Source organism: Heloderma suspectum, chromosome 13 (assembly GCF_057233095.1).
Source record: "Heloderma suspectum isolate Gila_16-S chromosome 13, 16-S_ref, whole genome shotgun sequence".
NCBI classification, from domain to species: domain Eukaryota; kingdom Metazoa; phylum Chordata; class Lepidosauria; order Squamata; family Helodermatidae; genus Heloderma; species Heloderma suspectum.
The window spans coordinates 32,573,874-32,596,010 of NC_139470.1; the positions used below are offsets into that span (position 1 = coordinate 32,573,874).

At 46.5% G+C, this 22,137-nt stretch overlaps 1 protein-coding gene across 2 annotated transcripts in view; it reads left to right on the top strand.

Moving 5' to 3' along the window:
* GGT1 (gamma-glutamyltransferase 1) overlaps positions 1-22,137 on the top strand; it is a 58,570-nt gene that overhangs the window by 17,604 nt on the left and 18,829 nt on the right. The window contains exons 1-6 of one of the 2 annotated variants that reach the window (XM_084819962.1): positions 5,270-5,433; positions 6,014-6,193; positions 6,810-6,937; positions 7,801-7,890; positions 8,340-8,532; positions 21,599-21,756. In XM_084819962.1, the coding sequence (XP_084676088.1) occupies positions 6,018-6,193; positions 6,810-6,937; positions 7,801-7,890; positions 8,340-8,532; positions 21,599-21,756 (745 nt within the window). In that variant the 5' untranslated portion in view covers positions 5,270-5,433; positions 6,014-6,017. Of the gene's footprint in view, positions 1-5,269; positions 5,434-6,013; positions 6,194-6,809; positions 6,938-7,800; positions 7,891-8,339; positions 8,533-21,598; positions 21,757-22,137 lie in introns of those variants that run through there. The other variant, XM_084819963.1, reaches the window with a different exon arrangement.

Genomic DNA, 22,137 nt, shown 5'->3' on the forward strand with positions numbered 1-22,137 from the left:
AATTCAAGTCTATGCCCCAACCACTGAGGCCAAAGAAGATGAGGTTGATAGGTTCTATGAAGACCTACAACACCTTCTAGAACTAACACCAAAAAAAGATGTCCTCTTCATCACAGGGGATTGGAATGCTAAAGTGGGAAGTCAATTATTATTATTATTATTTATTTCTTTTATACTCTGCCTTTTTTCCTCTTGCAAGGAACCCAAGGCAGCTTACATTATCATCCTCCTCTCCATTTTATCCTCACAACAACAACCCTGTGAGGTGGGCTGGGCTGAGAGTCTGTGACTGGCCCAAAGTCACCCAGTGAGCTTCCATGGCCGAGTGGGGACTAGAACCCGGATCTCCCAGCTCCTAGTCCAAGCATGGCCTTGGTGTACAGAATGAAGCAGGACAAAGGCTAATAGAGTTTTGCCAAGAGAACATGCTGATCATAGCAAACACGCTTTTCCAACAGCACAAGAGGCGACTCTACACATGGACATCACCAGATGGTCAATATCGAAATCGGATTGGTTATGTACTTTGCAGCCAAAGATGGAGAAGCTCCATACAGTCAGTAAAAACAAGACCTGGAGCTGACTGTGGCTCAGATCATGACCTTCTTATTGTAAAATTTCGGCTTAAATTGAAGAACGTGGGGAAAACCACTAAACCATTCAGGTATGACCTAAATCATATCCCTTATGAATATACAGTGGAGGTGAGGAATAGATTTAAGGGATTAGACCTGATAGACAGAGTGCCTGAGGAACTTTGGACGGAGGTCCATAACGTTGTTCAGGAGGCAGCAACTAAATCCATCCCAAAGAAAAAAATATGCAAGAAAGCAAAGTGGCTGTCTGATGAGGCTTTACAAATAGCTGAGGAAAGAAGGGAAGCGAAAAGCAAGGGAGAAAGGGGAAGATATATCCAACTGAACGCAGAGTTCCAGAGAATAGCAAGGAGAGACAAGAAGGCCTTCTTAAATGAAAATGCAAAAAAATCGAGGAAAACAATAGAATGGGAAAGATCAGAGATGTCTTCAAGAAAATCAGAGATATCAAGGGAATGTTTTGTGCAAAGATGGGCATGATAAAGGACAAAGAAGACAGGGACTTAACAGAAGCAGATGAGATTAAGAAGAGCTGGAAAGAATACACAGAAGAACTATACAGGAAAGATCTGAATGTCCCTGATAGCCATGATAGTGCGGTCACTGAACTTGAGCCGGACATCCTCGAGAGTGAAGTCAAGTGGGCCTTAGGAAGCATTACTAACAACAAAGCCAGCAGAGATGACAGTATTCCAGCCGAGCTATTTAAAATCCTAAAAGATGATGCTGTTAAAGTGCTGCACTCAATATGCCAACAAATTTGGAACACTCAGCAGTGGCCACAAGACTGGAAAAGGTCAGTTTACATTCCAATTCCAAAGAAGGGCAACGCCAAAGAGTGTTCAAACTACCGTACAATTGCGCTCATTTTACATGCCAGCGAGGTGATGCTCAAAATCCTACCAGCTAGGCTTCAGCAGTATGTGAACCGAGAACTACCGGAAGTACAAGCTGGGTTTCGAAGAGGCAGAGGAACTAGAGATCAAATTGCCAACATTCGCTGGATCATGGAGAAAGCAAGAGAATTCCAGAAAAACATCTATTTCTGCTTCATTGACTACGCTAAAGCCTTTGATTGTGTGGATCACAACAAACTGTGGCAAATTCTTAAAGAGATGGGAGTACCAGACCACCTTACCTGTCTCCTGAGAAACCTGTATGAGGATCAAAAAGCAACAGTAAGAACCGGACATGGAACAACCGATTGGTTCAAAATTGGGAGAGGAGTACGATAAGGCTGTATCTTGTCGCCCTGCTTATTTAATTTATATGCAGAGTATATCATGAGAAACGACGGGTTGGGTGAATCACAGGTCGGAATTAAGATTGCCGGGAGAATTATCAAAAACCTCAGATACGCAGACGATACCACCCTAATGGCAAAAAGCGAAGAGGATCTAAAGAGCGTCTCGTTGAGGGTGAAAGTGGAGAGTACAAAAGCTGGTTTGAAACTCAACATTAAAAAAACCAAGATCATGGCATCTGGCCCCATCACTTCCTGGCATATAGAAGGGGAAGAAATGGAAGCAGTGACGGATTTTATTTTCTTGGGCTCCAAGATCACCGCAGACGGTGACCGCAGCCATGAAATTAAAAGATGCTTGCTCCTTGGGAGGAAAGCTATGGCCAACCTAGACAGCATAGTAAGAAGCAGAGACATCACCTTGCTGACAAAGGATCGTATAATCAAAGCTATGGTTTTCCCAGTAGCAACGTATGACTGTGAGAGCTGGACTATAAGGAAGGCTGAGCGCCGAAGAATTGATGCTTTCGACCTGTGGTGCTGGAGAAGACTCTTACGAGTCCCCTGGACTGCAAGGAGGTCAGTTCAGTCAATCCTAAAGGAAATCAACCCTGAGTGCTCATTGGAAGGACAGATACTGAAGCTGAAGCTCAAATATTTTGGCCACCTAATGCGAAGAGAAAACTCCCTGGAAAAGAGCCTGATGCTGGGAAAGAATGAAGGCAAAAGAGAAGGGGACGGCAGAGGATGAGATGGCTAGATAGCACCACCGATGCAATGAATATGGACTTGAGCACGCTCCGGGAGACAGCGGAGGACAGGAAGGCCTGGCGTGCTATGGTCCATGGGGTCACGAAGAGTCAGACACGACTTAACGACTGAACAACAACAACAACAATCTCCAGATCCAGGGAGGGTTTTTTTTTCCCCAGGGATGGCTGAACCACTGCCTCCTCCAAGGCTGCAGGGACCACTCTGTCATGCAATAATGTGTTCACCACTCTCCTGATCCATCCAGTCAGTCTCCCATGGCTTGCTCGAAGAAGCCATGATGGGAAAGGGTCAAGAGAACACATGGTGGTCCCACAGGTGCAAACGTCTTGTCCACATCCTCGGCTTCAAAAACTGAAATTGATTCCACAAAACAGGACAAGATAATGCACTGGACACCTCAACAATCAGTATACGTACTGGCTGCCTATTTGCTACATGGCCAGATTTAAGGTTCTAGTACTAGTGTACAAAGGCCTAAACAACTTGGATCCAGGATACCTGAGAGAGTACCTTCTTTACCACTCTGCCCAGTCACTAAGGTTATCGGGGGGCTTGCTCCTGGTGGTTTCACATGGACCTATGGCCCAATTGGAGTCCACCAGGAGAAGAACCTTCAGTGTGGTGGCCCCGGTCCTATGGAACTCCCTGTCTTTGGAGATCAGGCAGGTGCCAACATTGTGTTGCTTCCGACACCTCCTGAAAACATTGTTACTTCAGGAAGCCTTCCTTGAGTGAGCGACCGCAGTTTTATTAGAACTCAGTTTTATCAGAACTCTGTTTGTTTTTAAGAACTGTAATGATTTTAACACAGTGTTTTTGTTCTTTTATCCTATCTGCTGTTCACTGCTTCAAAATCTTTGGATGTGGAGCGGTATACAAATATTTTAAATAATAAATAAATATTATTAAGAAAATTAACATGGGTAATTGCAAGGAAGACAGAGGATTTGCTTTAGGTTGTTTGTTTCTGTTTTTAATGCTGAAGCAGGATGGGCATCTGTTCAGGATGCTCCATCTGCATCGTGCATTGCAAAGCCTGCAATGAGCAGGGGGCTGGACTAGATGCCCTCCAAGGTTCCTTCTGACTCCATGATTCTTGTGTTCACATGCTGTGAGCTGCTTTTGGAGCCCATATTTATATAAATACATAATGAACCTCATGATAGATCAGTGTACCTCTGAATAGCCAATGCTTGGGAGAGACAACGGGTGGCAGGGGGAGACCCTGGGAGATCGTTTCATTGAGATTAGGCAGAGGAGGACAGTCCACCACATCTCTCAGGTCTACGCACATGTGGATGGTGTGTGTACGTAGCCTTCCTCACTATGACAATGGGAGAGACCCATTCCGAAGCATCAGTAGGTTCTGTGATGTCAGCTTTGCAAAGTTTGAGAACTTCCTCTTTGAGCAGCTTCCTCAGTGCAACAGGTACTTGTGTTGTCCTGACTCAACATTTCCTTTCATTTGAACCTTGTGTTTACATTTCCTGGCAATTCTTGGAGTGTTCGCAAAAACAGCAGGAAATGCAGCGTAAATTTCCAGGTGGGGCTTCAGTGTAGTGTGTAGGACGGGCTCTGTGCTATTAGGATCTAGTATCATTTGAAGATCTCTTTGATGGCTCCAGCCTAGTGTGGAAACACCTCTTTGGGCTACATACACTTTCCCTCATGTACTGTGACCTTTGTATTTCAAATGTGTTGTGAAATAGTCTTCAGTATTGATGAGAGATCCACCATATCCTTCTGGATGTATATCTGGAAGATGCAAAGAAGTCATGGCAGCAAACAATACCGAACACAAATCTGAAGAAATACTGGTGTATGGTGAACCTGAGTCTGCTAGCATCCTTTTCTCATGACCGTGACTTGCACGAGGCAATGAGGCATGGAATGGTTTTGTGTCACACTGAGGATTGTGGCTGAAAGTTGTTCCACACTCTCTACTTCATCCTTGTCGGCAAGGCTTTCTGACGCACTATGTACAGTAGACCTACAGACTCTGGCAAAATGCCCCTTTCTACTGCGTGTCTTGCATATTGCTGCCTTTAAAGTCCGCCTTATGATTAGGATTTCCACACCAGCAGCACTCGTTGTCAGGTTGTGGGTGAAAAGGTACAGAAGCAGTGTGCAGTTGCTTGGCATTTTTTGGCTAGCTTTTTAGAAGCATTTCATGGATTTTAGGGTGGTTTGTTTTCATGACAACTTGACTCCTGATCATCTTCTCTGAAAAGATTGCAAAAGCACCAATAATACTCAGCTCTCACAGAGCAGCCACATCCTGGCCAATGGGCTCCTGAGGTCACTGAGAATGAGAACAGAATTTAAAGCATTCTGATACAACATTCAACAATGGATCAGGGCTCTTACGGCAGCATCATATGGAGTGGCAGCTGGTGGCAAACCAGAGACTGGAGGCAGATATCGGAAGATTCTTTGGCCTTCAGGGCCTAGACAGTGTGAGAGGTGAGCTTCTTCTCTGATGGAAGGGCAGCACTATCTATAGCCAGGGCATAATTATTGAAATATGACTTCCGTTGTTCCCATGGAAGTGGTGGATCCCCAGGAGCAGGCAGGAAGAATGGTGGCGGTGGAATCTGTGACACGGTGAAAATCTCTGGAGAGGCATGCACTCAGGCTCTTGACAAACTGGATCAGCAGCACAAAGGAAGGCACTCTACCTTTAACCATGTAATGGGTGAAAGCTGGCAACCACTCCAGGCAGAAATGAAAGTAAAAATTGCATGCCAGCTTGCAGGGTCCAGTGTCTCTTCACCAAGTTGTTTTGCATTTTCTTCTCAGTGAGGAAGACCCAGGAACAAGGTTTGGCTGTAAACAGAACTTCACTTTATTTCTAAGCTCTTATTTCCTATGTTTTCTCTTTCCTTCCTTCTTTCTTTCCCTCCTCCCTCTGTCTCTACTGCTTGTCTCTGCCCCACTCTCCTGGGGCCCTCCAGGGACAAACCTTTCCGCAACCCCAAACAAGGAAGTGCCTATAGGTGTTGGGATGCAACAACCGTCATCTCTCGTTTGTGGAATGTGGTTCCGTGCATGTTGTGAGCACCTCCTGGATCGTGTCAGGCCTTCACGCGTGATGAGCAGCACGGTGCTCCCCCCCACCCGCATGCCTGTGCCATATTGCCAGAGCGGTGGCATTTAATAATTAATTGCGCTACAGTAGAGGCTCACTGGGCCCTTTAACCATGTGGGGGGGAAGCGCGCATCCGCCGGCCAGGTAAACCCCCTCGTCTGTGCCTCAGCAGTTCCCCCCTTTTTGGAGTCCTGTGAAGGGTTGTGTGTTCGTTCCTCTCGAGGATGGAAGCTGCTTGTTTGCTTCTGCTTTACTTCATCATCGCTGATGGCTTTGCTGGCCCCCTCCCCCACTTCCTCCCCCGCTCCCCAGAAATATGAAGGCAAAGCGCTTGAAGATCGGGATCCTGGCAGTGCTGCTCCTGGCTGTCGCTGCTTTCGCTGGACTTTTCTTTGGGCTGCATCCTAAGGCGCCACTCACTCCACAAAAAGCGCACGTCTACAAGAACGCAGCTGTGGCCACGGATGCCGCCCCGTGCTCCAGGGTCGGGAGGTAGGTACTGCTCCCTTCACAGCAGAACGACGTGCTGTGGACCTTCCATGTCAACAGCCTAAAAGGCTGTCTGTATTTGCTCAGAACAGAGCAAGCAACATGTCTGCCTAACAAATTATTTGTGGGTTACTATAGTACTGTATATCCGGAGATCCAGAAGCTTTAGTGGGATCTGCTGCCGTAGCAAAAATATGGTTGTCTTTATCAGCAGCAATGATTAAATAGTCTGTGCTGAATGCATGTTTGGCACAGAAAGTTCACATGCCAAAATTCGCGTGCCCCTCCGGATCAGCAGCATGGTTTGGCAGAGCCATTGCAGGAGCCCCCCCCTGCTTCCTCGGCACGTCAGGCCACCTCTGCGTCTCCTCCCTGGAGGGGGTCTCGGCTTGAGGAACGGCCGTGCCAGTTCCCGAGAGAGCGCTCCGTTCTCCAAAGTGTGGAAATGCGGAGGAGTCCGAGGAGCAGTGGCCAGCTGACACGAGGCCTGGCCAGATGTCGCCCTCTTGCTCTGCTGTTGCTCCCAAGGAAGCCCCAGGCCCATGGGTGCCAATGCTCTCAAGCAGAGGGATGCCACCATGTGCCTGGCCGCGATGAATGCTTGTCTCCTGCTGTACAGGGCCACCCTTCAGAGAGGGGGATCTGCTGTGGATGCTGCAATTGCCGCTCTTCTCTGTGTGGGCTTGATGAATCCCCACAGCATGGGCATTGGAGGGGGCCTTTTCTTCACCATCTACACAGCTGATGGTAAGGAGAACAGGAGGAGGGAGCTCTTCCTGCCACAAGTGGATTGCAGAACATGACCACAGAAAGACCATGGATGCTGGAAAGCAGCAAAGAGTTGGTTCCGTCTCAGGACTCTTTTCAAGCTATCTTTGTTCAGTGGATCTTGAACTGGTCTTGTGAATACATTGTGCACCCAGATCGCAATCTGCCGCGCTGTGAAAAATCTGGTAAAAGTGGGCTGATTTAGCGAGTTACACAAAATACACAAAAGCCCTCACAAGCCCCGTGCTCCACCGAAAGTATGAGGGTGTTGGCTTCACTTTATTAAAATGTGTGGCATGAAGCAGTCCTCATTGTTGGAGGTAGGATGTGTAGAGAACTTTGCAAACTCACCCAGTGCTGGTCACTTTGTCCCTACTGTACTTGAGAAGGGAAGCTGGCCCTTCTTCCAAAAAACAGCAGGTTGATTTGGCCTTTTGAAAGCAGCATGTAGATCAGCCATCCCCAGCCTGGTGCCCTCCAGGTATGTTGGACTACAACCTCCACCATTCCCAGCCAGCATGGACAAAGGCTGGAGAGCACCAGGCTCAGGAAGGCTGGTGTAGATCATGAGTTGCAGAAAGCTAGTAGGTGATGACCAGTTATTGGGCTGGTCCAGAGGATGCGGTGAAGCAACCTTTGGGGTGGCTGTGGGGTTTGGCCTGGTTACCATTTGTGTGGCGTTCTGGCAAAGACACAGCACCACACTTTTCCCATTCCTGGCCTTTCCTTGAAATGTGTGCTGTGCCAGCTGCTGCTAAGCTGCCATAGCTCCTGGGTGACTTCGCCACTCCTCCGTGCCAACGTGGCACTCCCACACTGAGAAGACCTTTGCCTTTGGACAGGGAAAGTGGAAGTCATCAACGCCAGAGAGGTGGCACCAAAGAATGCATCTCAGGATATGTTCGGCAACAACACCGACCTGTCCCAGAGAGGTAAAGTGACTGATCATGCGTTATTTCTGCTGTGGATGGCACATGCGGATTCAGGGAGGTAGCCTCTGTGCTAGCTCCTCTAGAGGCAGAGCCCCCGCTTGGCATGCAGAAGGGCCCAGGTTCAATCTCCAGTGGCATCTCCAGGTAGGGCTGGAAAATCTCCTGCCTGAAACCCTGGAGAGCCACTGCTGCCAGTCAGTCAAGAATGAGGGATCTCCACAGCACAGGGACCACCAGTGAGAAGGCCCTGCCTTACTCACCCTAAAACCAGGCTTGCTCACCTGGCTATGGCTGCCGCCCCCAAAGTCCTGCCCATCTCTCAAGTGAGGCACAAAATGGATCCTGCTGCCAGGGAGTTGTGGGAGGTCCCTGGAATGCATCCCCCCTCAGGTGATGCCTCTGTGTGTGGATGACGTGGTCCTGGTCTGCTTATTCTCTGCCTGGTCCAGGAGGATTGTCCATTGCTGTTCCAGGGGAAATCCGTGGCTACGGAATGGCACACAAGCGCCACGGCCGGCTGCCCTGGAAGGAGCTGTTCCTGCCCAGTATCAGGTTGGCAAGGGAAGGTTTCCCTGTTGGGAAAGCGCTGGCTAGAGCCCTTGCAAATGAACACAACTTGATCGAGAGCAACCCATCCTTGTGGTAAGTAGTGTGGTGGACGGTACAGTTGGGCCAAACCTCCCTTGCCTTTTAAAAGAGGCCCTCTCTGATTGAATTGGCTGCAGCTGCATTTGGAGCAAGCGCACTGGGGCTACAGTCGGAGGCAGCCTGGCAAGGGAGCCCAGTGCACAGAGTGTGGGGGGGAGCCCTGGGGCACAGCGTCAAGGTAAATAGGAACGAAGCACACATGTGAGTTAAGCACCTGTGTGAGGAGAAGGGAAGTGCGACTCACTCAGGTCATCATTTAAACTCATAAATTATCAGCTAAAGCCAAAACGGGCACAGCAGAGAGATAAATCCCAGGGAGAAAATCCTGTAGAAATGTAGCCCTGCTGTAAGAGAGAAGCCTCAGTAGTCGCGGAAAACCTCAACCTGGTATTTAGACTAAACCCAGGTCTGGAAAGGGAGCAAAAAAGTGATACATAGCTCTGTATGAAAAAAGACCTCGCTGAGACCTAGCTAGTGCAATAGTCTGTTTATAAATAAAAAGTGTAGGCTTAGCTTCAGTGTAGGCTTAGGTTCTACACAAGATCCTTAAATGCAGCTCATAAACTAAAGTTTAGGTACAGTCTTGGGCCCAAGTTAAGTGTTCAGCTTTTCATTTTGTTTTTTAAAACCAGAGGGTGGGTCTAGGGGGGAATTTCCATGACAACGGAAGGAGAAGCGAATGGAGGAGTCCCAGGTTTTTAAAAGGGAATCAGCTTTGCTGTGCTTTGGTCCATGCCGGGCTCCATGAGCAAGTGCTCCGCACCAGTTAAAATCGCTTCACGGAACATACTTCCTGGTGGGGGCGGGGGCTGGAGTGAAGTCATCTGCCCGCCACGGATGTGCCAACCCTCCGCCCCCCCCCCCGGGACTTACCTTGGGCGGATCTTCTGGCGGCGGCGGCTGGAGCGGCCGGTCTTCCGACCAGCTGCCGCCGCCGCCATTTCCAGTTAAAAACAAACAAACAAACAAAAAAGTGATAGGCTACGTAAAGATTTACGTAGCCTATCACGGCTAGATTTTGAAAAAACACCATGATAGGCTACGTAAATGTTTACGTAGCCTATCATGGCTGATTTAAAAGAGAAAAAAAGCGCGTATGCAAATGGCGGCGCCCATGGGCGCCGCCATTTGCGTTCCTTATCTTGGCACGTCTTAGTCTATGTAAACATAGACGCTACGCTATTTGCGTTCCCCTTATTTTCGCTGTCTTAGTCTACGTAAACGTTTACGTAGACTAAGACGTGCCAAAATAAGGAACGCAAATGGCGGCGCCCATGGGTGCCGCCATTTGCCTACGCACGTTTATTTCTTTTCTTTTAAATCAGCCGTGATAGGCTATGTAAACATTTACGTAGCCTATCACGGCTGACTGCAGGGACGCAAACGGCGGCGGCTATGGCTGCCGCCATTTGCGTCCCTGCTAGCCAGCAGCCGGATGTCCAGCCGCTGGCGGAGCCGGCCGGCGGCTCCACAGAATCCCTGCGGAGCAGAGCTGGCTGGCCAGGATTCGCGGGGGAGGGACAGAGTGCCTCCCCCCCGGGCCAGAATTTCGGGGGGAGGGACGGAGCGCCTCCCCCCCACCACGAATGTCACCCTTCAAAAAGGTAAGTGACTTTCGTACATCCCTGCGCAACCAATAAGAGAGGCTCCACCCCGCTCTCCCTCCCCTTTCTCCTTTCCCCCCAAAGCTCCAGAGTTACTTCTGAATAGACACACATATATTTGTGCTGGGAACGGGAAACACCTTTTGTCTTGATAAAAATCACTCCTCCTCTCCCTCTCCCCTCCCCGCATCTGCATTAAGTACTTTCTTAAGGCGACAATACTGAAAAGAACAGAGCGTTCTCCCTGCGGAACAATCCCCCTCTCCCCCCTCCCACGCAGTACTTACGGCATTAAATAAACACTCACCGGAGGAGGAGCGCAGTGTTCTAGCAGCTGCGCTGGATCAGTCGAAGCTTTGACATTACGGCTCCTAATGCGTTGTTTTGATTCATGGGAATCTCAGTGACTCCCCGGAGTGCGCAGTTTGGGACAAGCCTCACTGAGCACAATGGGAGTTACTTCCAAGTAGACATACATATGCTCATGTTGGGAAAGACGGAGAGGGGGGACACAGGGATGGGAAACCAGCTCCCTTTCTAACCCAGTGCTGCACAGGAACCCTGTAATGAAGGTGTGAAGTAGTTATTTCCTAAGGCGATAAAGCAAACAATGTCGAATCGGAGCCTCAAGATGGTGCTTTACAGCCTTTGGGGAATTTGTGCTTTGAACTCTGTCATTTCAATTGAGGGGGATCTCTGTAAATTCTGATGTGGGCCTTCGGGGGGAAGCCTCATTGACTACAGTGGGAGTTACTTCTGAGTAGGCACTAATTGATTTGTGCAGGGAAGGGGAAACACCTCTTGACCGGGGTCACGGTGAAAGGCACGCCCCTGGGCAGGGCCAGCATACCCGAGGTAAATGCGAGGGTTGGGGCACACAGCAACTATACTGGGGAGAACCCGACTGAAGGAAAAGAATCAGACTTTAAGCAATCTCAGGAAATCTGGTTTTCCCCTGATAAGCTCCAGGGCGGCTGCTGGATGGCCACGACGTCATGGTCCCTAGCAGCCCCCAAATGCAGCCAGCTCAGAGTAAGTCGCTGGTGGAGACACCCCCTAGGAAGGGCACATGGAGGCTCCCAGCAGCTCTGCCGCTTGCCCTCCCAGGGGACCTCAAGCCACATCCTCTTCTTATACCTCCTTTTGGGGTATAGACAAATGCACTGTTTGGTTTTGACTGACTGTGTTGATGGCTTTATTGTATTTTATTATATATTTGTGATTTCCGGCTCCTGCTAATGTTGTTTATGTGGTGTACTAGAAGCCTCAAAGCTGAGACGGAAGAGTTGGAGCACTTGGTTTTATGACAGAACTTAAGACAGAATGGCTATAATGGAAACCTGGTGAAATGGAGAGAACCCATGAGATGTGGTCATCTTATAGAATAGTAGGTTTGGAAGGGGCATCCAAGGCCATCGAGTCCAACCCCCTGCTCAATGCAGGAATCCAAGTCAGAGCATCCCTGACAGATGGCTGTCCAGCCTCGTCTTGAACACCTCCAGTGTGGGAGAGCCCACCACCTCCCCAGGTCATTGGCTCCATTGTCGTATTGCTCTAACAGTCAGGATGTTTTTCCTGATGTTCAGCCGGAATCTGGCTTCCTGTCACTTGAGCCCATGATTCCGTGTCCTGCAGTCTGGGATGATCGAGAAGAGATCCTGGCCTTCCTCTCTGTGACAACCTTTCAAGTACTTGAAGAGCGCTATCCTCTCTCCCCTCAGTCTTCTCTTCTCAAGGCTAAACATGCCCAGTTCTTTCAGTCTCTCTTCATAGGGCTTTGTTTCCAGGCCCCTGATCATCCTTCTTGCCCTCCTCTGAACCCTCTCCAGTTTGTCTGCATCCTTCTTAAAGTGTGGTGCCCAGAACTGGACACAGGACTCCAGATGAGGCCTCACCAGTGCTGAGTAGAGGGGGACTAGTACTTGCCGGGATTTGGAAGCGATGCTTCTATTAATGCAGCCCAAAATAGCATTGGCCTTTTTTGCAGCCACATCACATTGTTGGCTCATCTTCAGCTTGTGATTGACAACAATTCCAAGATCCTTCTCGCTTGTAGTGTTGTTGAGCCATGTATCCCCCATCTTGTAACTGTGCCTTTGGTTTCTTTTTCCTAGGTGTAGAACTTGGCATTTATCCCTGTTAAATGTCATTCTGCTGTTTTCTGCCAAGCGCTCCACTCTATCCAGATCACTTTGAATTTTGTTTCTGTCTTCCAAAGTATTAGCTATTCCACCCAGTTTTGTGTCCTCTGCAAATTTGATCAGCATTCCCTGTACCTCCTCCTCCAAGTTATTAATACAAATGTTGAAGAGGACTGAGCCCAGGACTGAGCCCTGCGGTACCCCACTCATTACCTCTCCCCAGTTTGAGAAGGTCCCATTGATCAGCACTCTTTGAGTCTAATTCTGTAGCCAACTACGGATCCACTGGATCATTGTTTCATCTAGCCCACTTTGAGCTAGTTTGCTCATCAGGAGATCATGGGGTACTTTGTCGAAAGCTTTGCTGAAGTCGAGGTATATGATGTCTACAGCATTCCGACGGTCCACAAGGGAGGTTACTTGATCAAAAAATGAGATCAGATCTCTGGGTACAAACTCCATAAGAACCACAAGGAAGGGCATACCGGAGGTGGTGTCGCTCTGTATGACAAGAGTGCATAGTGTCAAGCATACTATAAACCCTAAAAGAGATTGACTCCTCCGCAGAGTCACTGGGGGCGACAATGCCAGACTGCAACAGTAATGTAGTACTGAGGACTTGCTATCATGCTCCTGACCAAAACACTCAGAGTGATCTTGAGACAGAGAATGAAATCAGGGAAGCATCCAAACAAGGAAGTGTTGTAGTAATGGGTGACTTCAATTATTCCCACACTGACATCCCATACAGCAGATGGTCAGTGAGGAGGGCTGTGGCTCAGTGGTGGCGCCCCTGCTTTGCTTTCAGAAGGTCCCCAATCCAATCCCTGGGTAGGGTGAGAACCAGTCAGTGTTGATAATACTGGGCTAGATGGACCAAAGGTCTGAATCTGTATAAGGCACGCAGACAATAATGGATCCAAAAATGTATTTTGAGGAACATATCAAGTATTATCAAGAATTAATAAGTAATTCTTTAAATACATCAGAAGTAGGAAACCAAATAGGGAGGGGGTTGGACCATTGGATGATAATGGAGTTAAAGCATACTGAAGGATAATGAGATGGCAGAAAAGCTGAATGAATTATTTTCATCTGTCTTTACTGCAGAATATGTAGGACAGATTACCCATGCCTGAAATGATATTTTCAGAAGAGTCTGAAGAACTGAATCAAATTGTGGTGCCATGAGATGAAGTTCTAGATCTTATTGACAAATTAAAAGCTAACAAATTATCAGGTCTAGTTGATATCCATTCTAGAGTTCATAAAGAACTCAGATATTAATTTGCTGATCTTCTACGAAAAATATGTAACATGTCCCTAAAATCAGACTTTGTACCAAAGCACTGGAGAACGGCCCATGTAATGCCATTGTTAAAAAAAGAAGAGAACCCGGGGTGGATCCAGGAAATTACAGTCTGATTAGTTTAATGTCTGCTCTGGGTACATTGATTGAAATCATTATTCAAGATAAAATTAGTAAGGATATAGAAGAACAAGCCCTGCTGGAAAAGAATAATCACGGCTTCCGCAGAAGTAAGACCTTTCTCACTAACCTTTAGAGTTTTCTGAGAGTGGCGCTAAACCTGTGGACAAGGGTGATCCAGCAGACGCTGCTTACTTGCCGTGCATTGTACCACTGAGAACTTGTCTGAAAGCCCTGTTGCCAGGAGCTGCTGCTAGCATCCCTGTGTCAGTTAACGCGGTTATCACTTGCATATTAGCCTTTAGCCCTGAAAGCTCCTGTCTTATGCAATCCAACTTTTAAAATAAACTTTCATATGCTTGTGTTGTAAGGAAACATTGATCTCCTAGATGTTCATACATTGTAGCAGCAAGTTCATGTCCATCAGCTCAGAGCCATTTTCATTTGTATTATTCAGCAGCTCATTAAGATTTGTCTCTAAAGTGTGAGTCTGCTCTGGGGAGATAAGTATTAACCCACTACTAGAAAAGCCTGAGTCCAGTTGCCAGTCATCCTGTAAACCCAGGTAGCCTCTACCACTGGTGGGTTATCTGCTCCCCATTCCCTACCCTCCCAGAGCGTGCATCGGTTGACAAGTTCAATCACTCTAGTGCACATAAGTCTCTAACGGTTCCCTTCTTACTCAAGGAGGAAGTACTCTTCACATAATTTCCGTCTTGTTCCATAGAAAAACAGTATTCAAGTATATATTTCTGTGCCAAGAAGGAAGATTATTTTCCCTGTATTACAACTCTTCTGTACCCTTGTTAATACCATGTACTCAGTTAAATTAACTAGTATTTTTTTAAAAAAAATAGGAGTGACGAGACCCGGTTTAGATAAACATACTAAAAAAACAAATATTAAACACTTAAACGCACACTAAGCAAAAATTGAATATATATTAAATAAAAAAAACTAACCACAGTTTAATAATAAGTTATATCCTCAGCTTAACCTTCCAGCTGAGCTTCTTCACTCCCTGAACTCTTGTCAGGCAGTTATAAGCCAGCAGTTCTATAAGGAGAATTTTCTCGTCCTCTGTGCAGCTGTGGCTCTTTGTGTCTGTGGCTGATCACCACTCCAAACCCTCCTCCAGTTCTGCCCTTCTCCCAGTATGGCGCTCCTAGTTGATGGCTTCTTGCCCAATGACCACAGTGGAGAGCCTCAGGCCAAGAGCCCTTTGGCTCTTGCCCGTTGGCTCCCACTTCCCGCTCCTGCCTGCAGCAAGCTGGAGGCTTAAATACCTGTGTAGAAGGGTGGAGCAGACAAACACTCTTGAGGCTCAGGCAATGAAACTATGCCTTTTCTGCAACAGCCCTCCCCTTTTTCGTAAATTCACCCAGTGGAGGGATGTAAACAGTGGGGTCCCACAGGGATCTGTATTGGGACCAAATGCTTTTCAGCTTGTTCATAAATCATCTGGAATTCGGAGCCAGCAGTGAGGTGCTAGATCATACCAAGGTCCATCTAGTCCAGCATTCTGTTCACACACTGACCAATCAGAAACCCACAAGCAGGATATGAGTGCAATAGCACCCTTGCACTTGTGTTCCCCAGCAGCTGGTATTGAGAGCCACACTGCCTCAGATACTGGCGGTAACATATAGCCATCATGACTAGTAGCCATTGATAGCCTCATCTTCCATAAATGTGTTGATCCGCTTTTAAAGCCATCCAAGCTGGTGGCCATCACTACAACTTGTGCCAGTGAATTCCATAGCTTAACTCTGCGCTGTGTGAAGACGTCCTTCCTTTTTTCTGCCCTGAACCTCCCACCATTCAGCGTCATGGCGTGGACCGAGATGCTAGTGTGATGGGAAAGGGAGAAAAATGTCTGCAATCCACTTTCTTCCCAACATGCATAATTTTGTACACTTCGGTCTTGTCTCCCCTTACTCACTTTTTTCCTACACTAAACTGTCCCAGATGTTGTATTTATTTATTTATTTATTTATTTTATTTGTACCCTGCCTTTCTACCAAGAAAAATGGCACTCGGTGCATTGTAACCTTTCGTCATATAGGAGTTACTCAAGCCCCTTGAACATTTTGGTTGCTGCTTTCTGCGCCTTTTCTAGCCTACAATATCCTTTTTTAGGTGCAGTGACCAAAACTGTACGCAGTATTCCAAGTCTGGTCAAACCATAGATTTGTATGAGAGCATAATGATACTGGCAATTTTATCTTCAATTCCCAATTTTATCTTCAATTCCTTTCCTAATTATTCCTAACATGAATTTTGCTTTTCTCACAGCAGCCACATCCTGGCCAAACAATTTCATTGAGCTGTCCACAATAACCCCCAAATCTCTTTCTCGGTGAGTCACCACTAGCTCAGATCTCATCAGCTTATATGTGAAGTTGGGATTTTTTCCCCACTGTGCATCACTTTACACTTGCTTACACTCAATTGCAATTGCCATTTCAATGCCATTTTAAAGCCATTTTAATTTCTCCCAGTTGGAGAGATCCTTTTGGAGCTCCTCACAATCCCTTTTTGTTTTAACTACCCTAAATAATTTGGTGTCATCAGCAACCTTGGCCACCTCACTGCTCACTCCTAATTCCAGATCATTTATGAGGACTTTATCAACACATTTTTTGGAAGTTCAAGTAAAGAATGTCTACTGGATCACTTCGGTCCACATGTTTATTGACACTCTCAAAGAACTCTAAAGTGTTCGTGAGACATGACTTACTTTTGTGGAAGTTGTGTTGATTCTTTTTCAGCAGGGTCTGTCCTTCTATATGCTTACTAGTTTTATCTTTAATACTGCTTTCAACCAATTTAATTTACCAATTAACTTAAAAGACATTAAGTTAACCTTCCTGTAATTTCCTGGATTCCTAGCTGGTTTCCAACTGCTTCCCTAGCTGGTTTCCTGCTTCCAATATATTTAAAGAATTCTTTATTGTTGGCCTTGATATTGTTAGCAATATGTTCCTCATCATGCTTTTTTGTCTCTCTTTTTGTCTGCTTGCATTTCCTTTGTGCAAGTTTGTGCTCCCTTTTGTTTTCCTTATTTGGGCAAGACTTCCATTTTCTGAAGGAAGCTTTCTTCTCTCTAATAGCTTCCTTGACACTGCTCATTAACCATGCTAGCAACCTCTTGGACTTGGAGCTACCTTTTCAAACCTTGGTATACATTCTAACTGAGCTATTATTGTGATTTTGAGTAACCTCTAAGCATTTTGAAGGGATTTAACCTTCTTGACACCCCCTTTGAACTTCCATTTTACAAGTCCCCTCACTTTAGAGAAGTTTCCTTTTCTGAAGTCAAATGTGACTGTGTTGGACTTCCTTGGCAATTTTACACTTCAATATTAATTAAATCTGATAACACTGTAGTTACTGTTTTAAATTGGTTCAACAGCATTCACATCACACACTAGGCCCTGGGCAGCACCATTTAGGATTAAATCCAGGATTGCCACTCCTCTTGATCAGTTCCATGACCAACTGTTCTAGGGCACAGTTGTTTAGGGCATTGAGAAATTCAACCTCTTTGTCATGGCTGGAACATGAATTTATAAGTCATTGTGGGGGTAAATGATGTCACCCATTATTACAGCACTTCCTTGCTTGGATGCCTCCCTGATTTCAATTTCCATCTCAAGATCACCTTGAGCATTCTGGTCTGGGAGATGATAGCATGTTCCTTTTGGAGCCTGGTGCTGTCACCCACAGCGCTTCTGTGAAGGAGTCTGTCTTTTTAGGTTTTCTAGTCCACTTCACACTATGTCCTCTGATGTACAGCATGTCCTTCCTGTAGAGTTTATATCCAGAGATAACCATATCTGACTGTCTCTCTCCATTCCATCAAATTTCCATAATGCCCACTATATCTTTTAAACCATGCACTCCAGCTCCCTTATTTTGGCTTGGAGGTTCTAGCATTAGCATAGAAACAGTAGGCTCTTGCGTCTCCAAGAACTCTCTCATCTTGGGAGTCAATTCACAAACCCTTTCTCTTGATTGACTTCTATTGCTCTTCTGAATGCTCCGTCATAGCAGCAGTTTGCTGTTTAACACTGGGTGGCTTAGGAGCTGTTGCAGATAGCAAATTTGGGCTAATCCGTCTTGAACCCAGCTTTAGCCTGCACTTCATAGAATCATAGAATAGTAGGGTTGGAAAGGGCCTACAAGGCCATCGAGTCCAACCCCCTGCTCAATGCGGGGATCCGAGTCAGAGCATCCCTGGCAGGTGGCTGTCCAGCCTCATCTTGAATGCCTCCAGTGTGGGAGAGCCCACCACCTCCCTAGGTAATGGGTTCCGTTGTTGTATTGCTCTAACAGTCAGGAAGTTTTTCCTGATGTTCATCTGGAATCTGGCTTCCTGTCACTCGAGCCCATTATTCCGTGTCCTGCACTCTGGGATGATTGAGAAGAGATTCCTTCCTCTCTGGGACAACCTTTCAAGTACTTGAAGAGCGCTATCCTATCTCCCCTCAGTCTTCTCTTCTCAAGGTTAAACATGCCCAGTTCTTTCAGTCTCTCCTCATAGGGCTTTGTTTCCAGGCCCCTGATCATCCTTCTTGCCCTCCTCTGAACCCTCTCCAGTTTGTCTGCATCCTTCTTAAAGTGTGGTGCCCAGAACTGGACACAGGACTCCAGATGAGGCCTCACCAGTGCTGAACAGAGGGGAACTAGTACTTCCTGGGACTTGGAAGCGATGCTTCTATTACTTTAGAACTATTACTATTACTTTACTATTACTTTACTATGCTTCTATTACTTCTATTACTATCACTTTAGCCAGCAGGGTTCATTTAATGAGTCTCCTTACTTCTCCTCTGTGTTTGCCCTATGGCTTTACATGAGAGTAGGACACTGACTCAGAAGTAGCCTCTTGGGGTGACTGGCTGCTTGCTTCTGGCTATGGCTGAAGCCCTTTCCCTTCTGCTACTACCAGCCACTCAATCCAGGAGAAGACTAGGATGAAACGTTTGAAAAGCAAACAGCCAATGTTGCAAGGAAGCAGGATGTAGTAGTAATGGGGGACTTCAGTTTCCCCAATATCTGTTGGGAGACAAGTTCTGCAAAACAGGGCCCCTCCAAGAGATTCCTGACTTGTGTTGCGGATAACTTCCTCCTACAGAAAATGGAGGAAAGAACTAGAGGATTGGCTATCCTTGACCTGATCCTAACCAACAGAGATTACTTAGGGAGCAATCCTATGCAAATACGGGATGCCTACGAACTTGGAAGTGACTGCTTATCCAATGCATGGCAGGAGAAACGTGGAGGGGATCATCTCCTCCACGTTCCAGCCTCTCTGCATTCGTGGCTAGATGGCCAGTTTTGGCTGTCTAGTGATAGGATGTCAAAGCGTGGGGTGGGGAGGCTGGACGACACATAGGAAGTTGTGGACGGCACTTCTGCACTCCCTGCTTCTCCCTGCCCCTGGGAAGGCCCCCTTTCCCCCCTCTTTGCCCCGCTGTTACAAGCGTGGAGTGTGGGGATAATCTGCGCAGCCTACGATGTGGCATGGGAGGAGGTGGATAGCAGTTATCCTTAGTGGACAAAGTAGCAGTTATGGGAACTCTGGTGGAAAGTGATGATGTTATTATACTTGAGTTTTTGGTTCTAAAGGAAGCAAAAGCTGAGTGTAGCCAAATGCATACCCTGGATTTTAGGAAAGCCAATTTTAATAAACTCAGAACAATTATAAGTAAGGTCTCATGGCAAGTGACTCTAATGAGAAATGGAGTCCAAGATGGGTGGGAGTTAAAAAAAATAAAATAAAAGGAAATTCTCAAGGCACAATTACAAATAATTCCAACAAGAAAAAAGGTGGAAGACAACAGAAGAAGCCAATGTGGCTCCAGAAAAGAGATGACCTGAAAACTAAAAAGGACACAAAATGATATTAGGGCCTTTAATTATTGGCTCAAGGTTTTTTTCTCGCCTCCAACCAGATTACCCAAATTGTGTCTTTTAGAGTAAATAAGAACAAATCCATCAAATACAGTATCTTGGTTTCAGAGATTAAGTTCCCAAATTCATTATTATGGCTTCTCTACCCAGTATTTCACTATCTTAAATACAGCCCACAGTAAAGTTGTTTTTAAGGAGAGGGTTTATAGTGTCTCTATCCAGTTGGATCTTTGTGCAGTTTCCAGGAACAAGCACCCTGGTTTGCTAAGACCAAGAATAATTTTGAAGGTGAAAGAGATTTGATTCTTATTTCTACTCCTCATCTCAGATCACCTCTAACACGACTAAGGATGCAGCAGATGAAAAAGGCAGTTTTGGAAGGGCATTTTAATAAAACACTTTATGCCTCCAGACTTTGCCCTTGTCATAGTGGCAAAGCGGAGGACCTGCCTCATCATCTGTTCTATTGTTCTATCTTTTCCCAAATTCGTTCTAAGTATCTAGATACATTTTTTGAGAAAAAGTCCATCTGGTCCGACTCAGACAGAATGAATGTTTTGTTTACAAGTCACAATAAGACAATTCTCCTGGCACTGGCAAATTTTGCCCTTGCAGCCCAAAGCTACAGAGCAAATCTGTTGACTTTGCAAACTGATTACAAACTTGTCAGGTATGTTTTATCTGATTTTTACTCATCTATGTTTTTTGTATGCTTGTTGTAACCCTTGGTTGAAACAACAGAAGCTTTATTGATTGATTGATAATAATAAACTGAACCAAACTGTTAGTGACTGCAGCTGAAAAGGTCCTCCTTGTGAGCAAGCCTCCCTGCATAGGACTAGACCTTTTCACACAAGGAGGCCTCTTGCTCAGTCTAACACTCCTTCTGACTTCCTGTCTTTTCAGGCGGCACCTCTCCAGAGGGCATGGGGGTTTCTCTGCCTCCCCCTCTGAGGCAGAGCCCTTGTCCTCCACAGGTGATGTCTTCACGGCAGTCATCCCTGAGGGCCCAGGCTCCTCCTGGTCTACTGGCAGATTCTTGGCATTGCTGGTGGTGGGTGATTCCTGTCCTCCAACCCTTCCTGTGAGGAGGAGTCTTTCAGTGCGGGCATGACAACAGTTACCTTTTTGCATCACACTGTGAGGACAACATTGCTCAAAATTGCTCATCTCTGCAGCAAACTTGACGTTGTTATTAACGCAACTCCAGTAGAGGTGTCTGATGGCACCATCTGCCCAGTTTTGTGGGATCAAGGTGTTTGCAGCAATGCAACCAATCGCGTGCCCTCTCTATCCTTGCGCCTCCTGGCTAATAAAAGCTAGATGGGGGGTGGGGGTATAACTGGGTGGGTCCAGGGAGCAATAAAGGTGCCTCTGTGCAAAGGGCTGGTTGCATTTGCTGTGCCTGCTGATTGTATTTTTATTTAAGCATGCCTTCCCTGACTGACCAGCCACAGTTTTATTGGCATACTTTGATTTTAAAGATTTTAATTCTGTATTTCTGTACTTTGATTTTTTCCCTTTCTTTTTATTGTTCTTTGCTCAAACATTTCATTGGATGTAGAGTGCTATATAAATATTGTAAATTAATTAGTCATCAGGCTCCATAAAGAAGTTGCGGCTGCCTAGCAGTAGTTATGGAGCATGTGTTATTGGCCATAATGTTAGGAATAAATATGTTTCAATAGGACATTTCATGTGCTATAGAAAATCCAAAACAGAGATGTACTGTTCAAGTGAAACTGTGTATTTCTATTAGACCGTCCTTGACTGAAATTTGGTATGGCTGCGAGGGGACAGGTGAAATAGCTGTGGCTTAATAAATCCAGCAAAACACAAAAGCAAAACCTTGGGCATAAATACCCTCCTCCAAAGGCACACGTGTGTCATGTTCTTTCTGGGCCAGAAGGGCTCTCTGAGGAAATGTGACCGATTCTTCCCACCCACCCCGTCTTCTCTCTCCTCAGCAAGGTCTTCTGCAAAGAAGGGAAAGTCCTCCGGGAGAACGACACTATCACGCTGCCCAAACTGGCCAACACCTACGAGACCTTAGCCAATGAGGGACCAGATGCTTTTTACACGGGGAGCTTAGCAGAGCAAATTGTCACAGACATCCAGAAAGCAGGTGAGAGAGAGCAGGATCCTGCAGAGTATTTGGAGAAATGCCACGTATATAACAGTTGTTGCTCTGCAAACCCTCTGTATCTGTGTAGGCCTGAGGCCTACAGAGACGATAGTACGGAGTATTTTTAAATGGGGCCTGAATCGGGTAAATTTGATTCTGATGGGCTGGAGATTCTAACTAGGTGGAAAAGAGTGCTTGGGAAAGGGCAGTGGACAGTTAAGTACCTGGCAGCTAGGGACTGAGTCAGTCTGTTGGTAGTTAGAAAGGGAGAAGCTCTGCTGGTTGGCGTGCGGTGTTATAGAAGGACTAGGAGAAAGCTGAGGAGAAATAGCTGGGGCCGGAATATTCAGCTGTGACTTCTCTGTGGGATAACTGTACGTG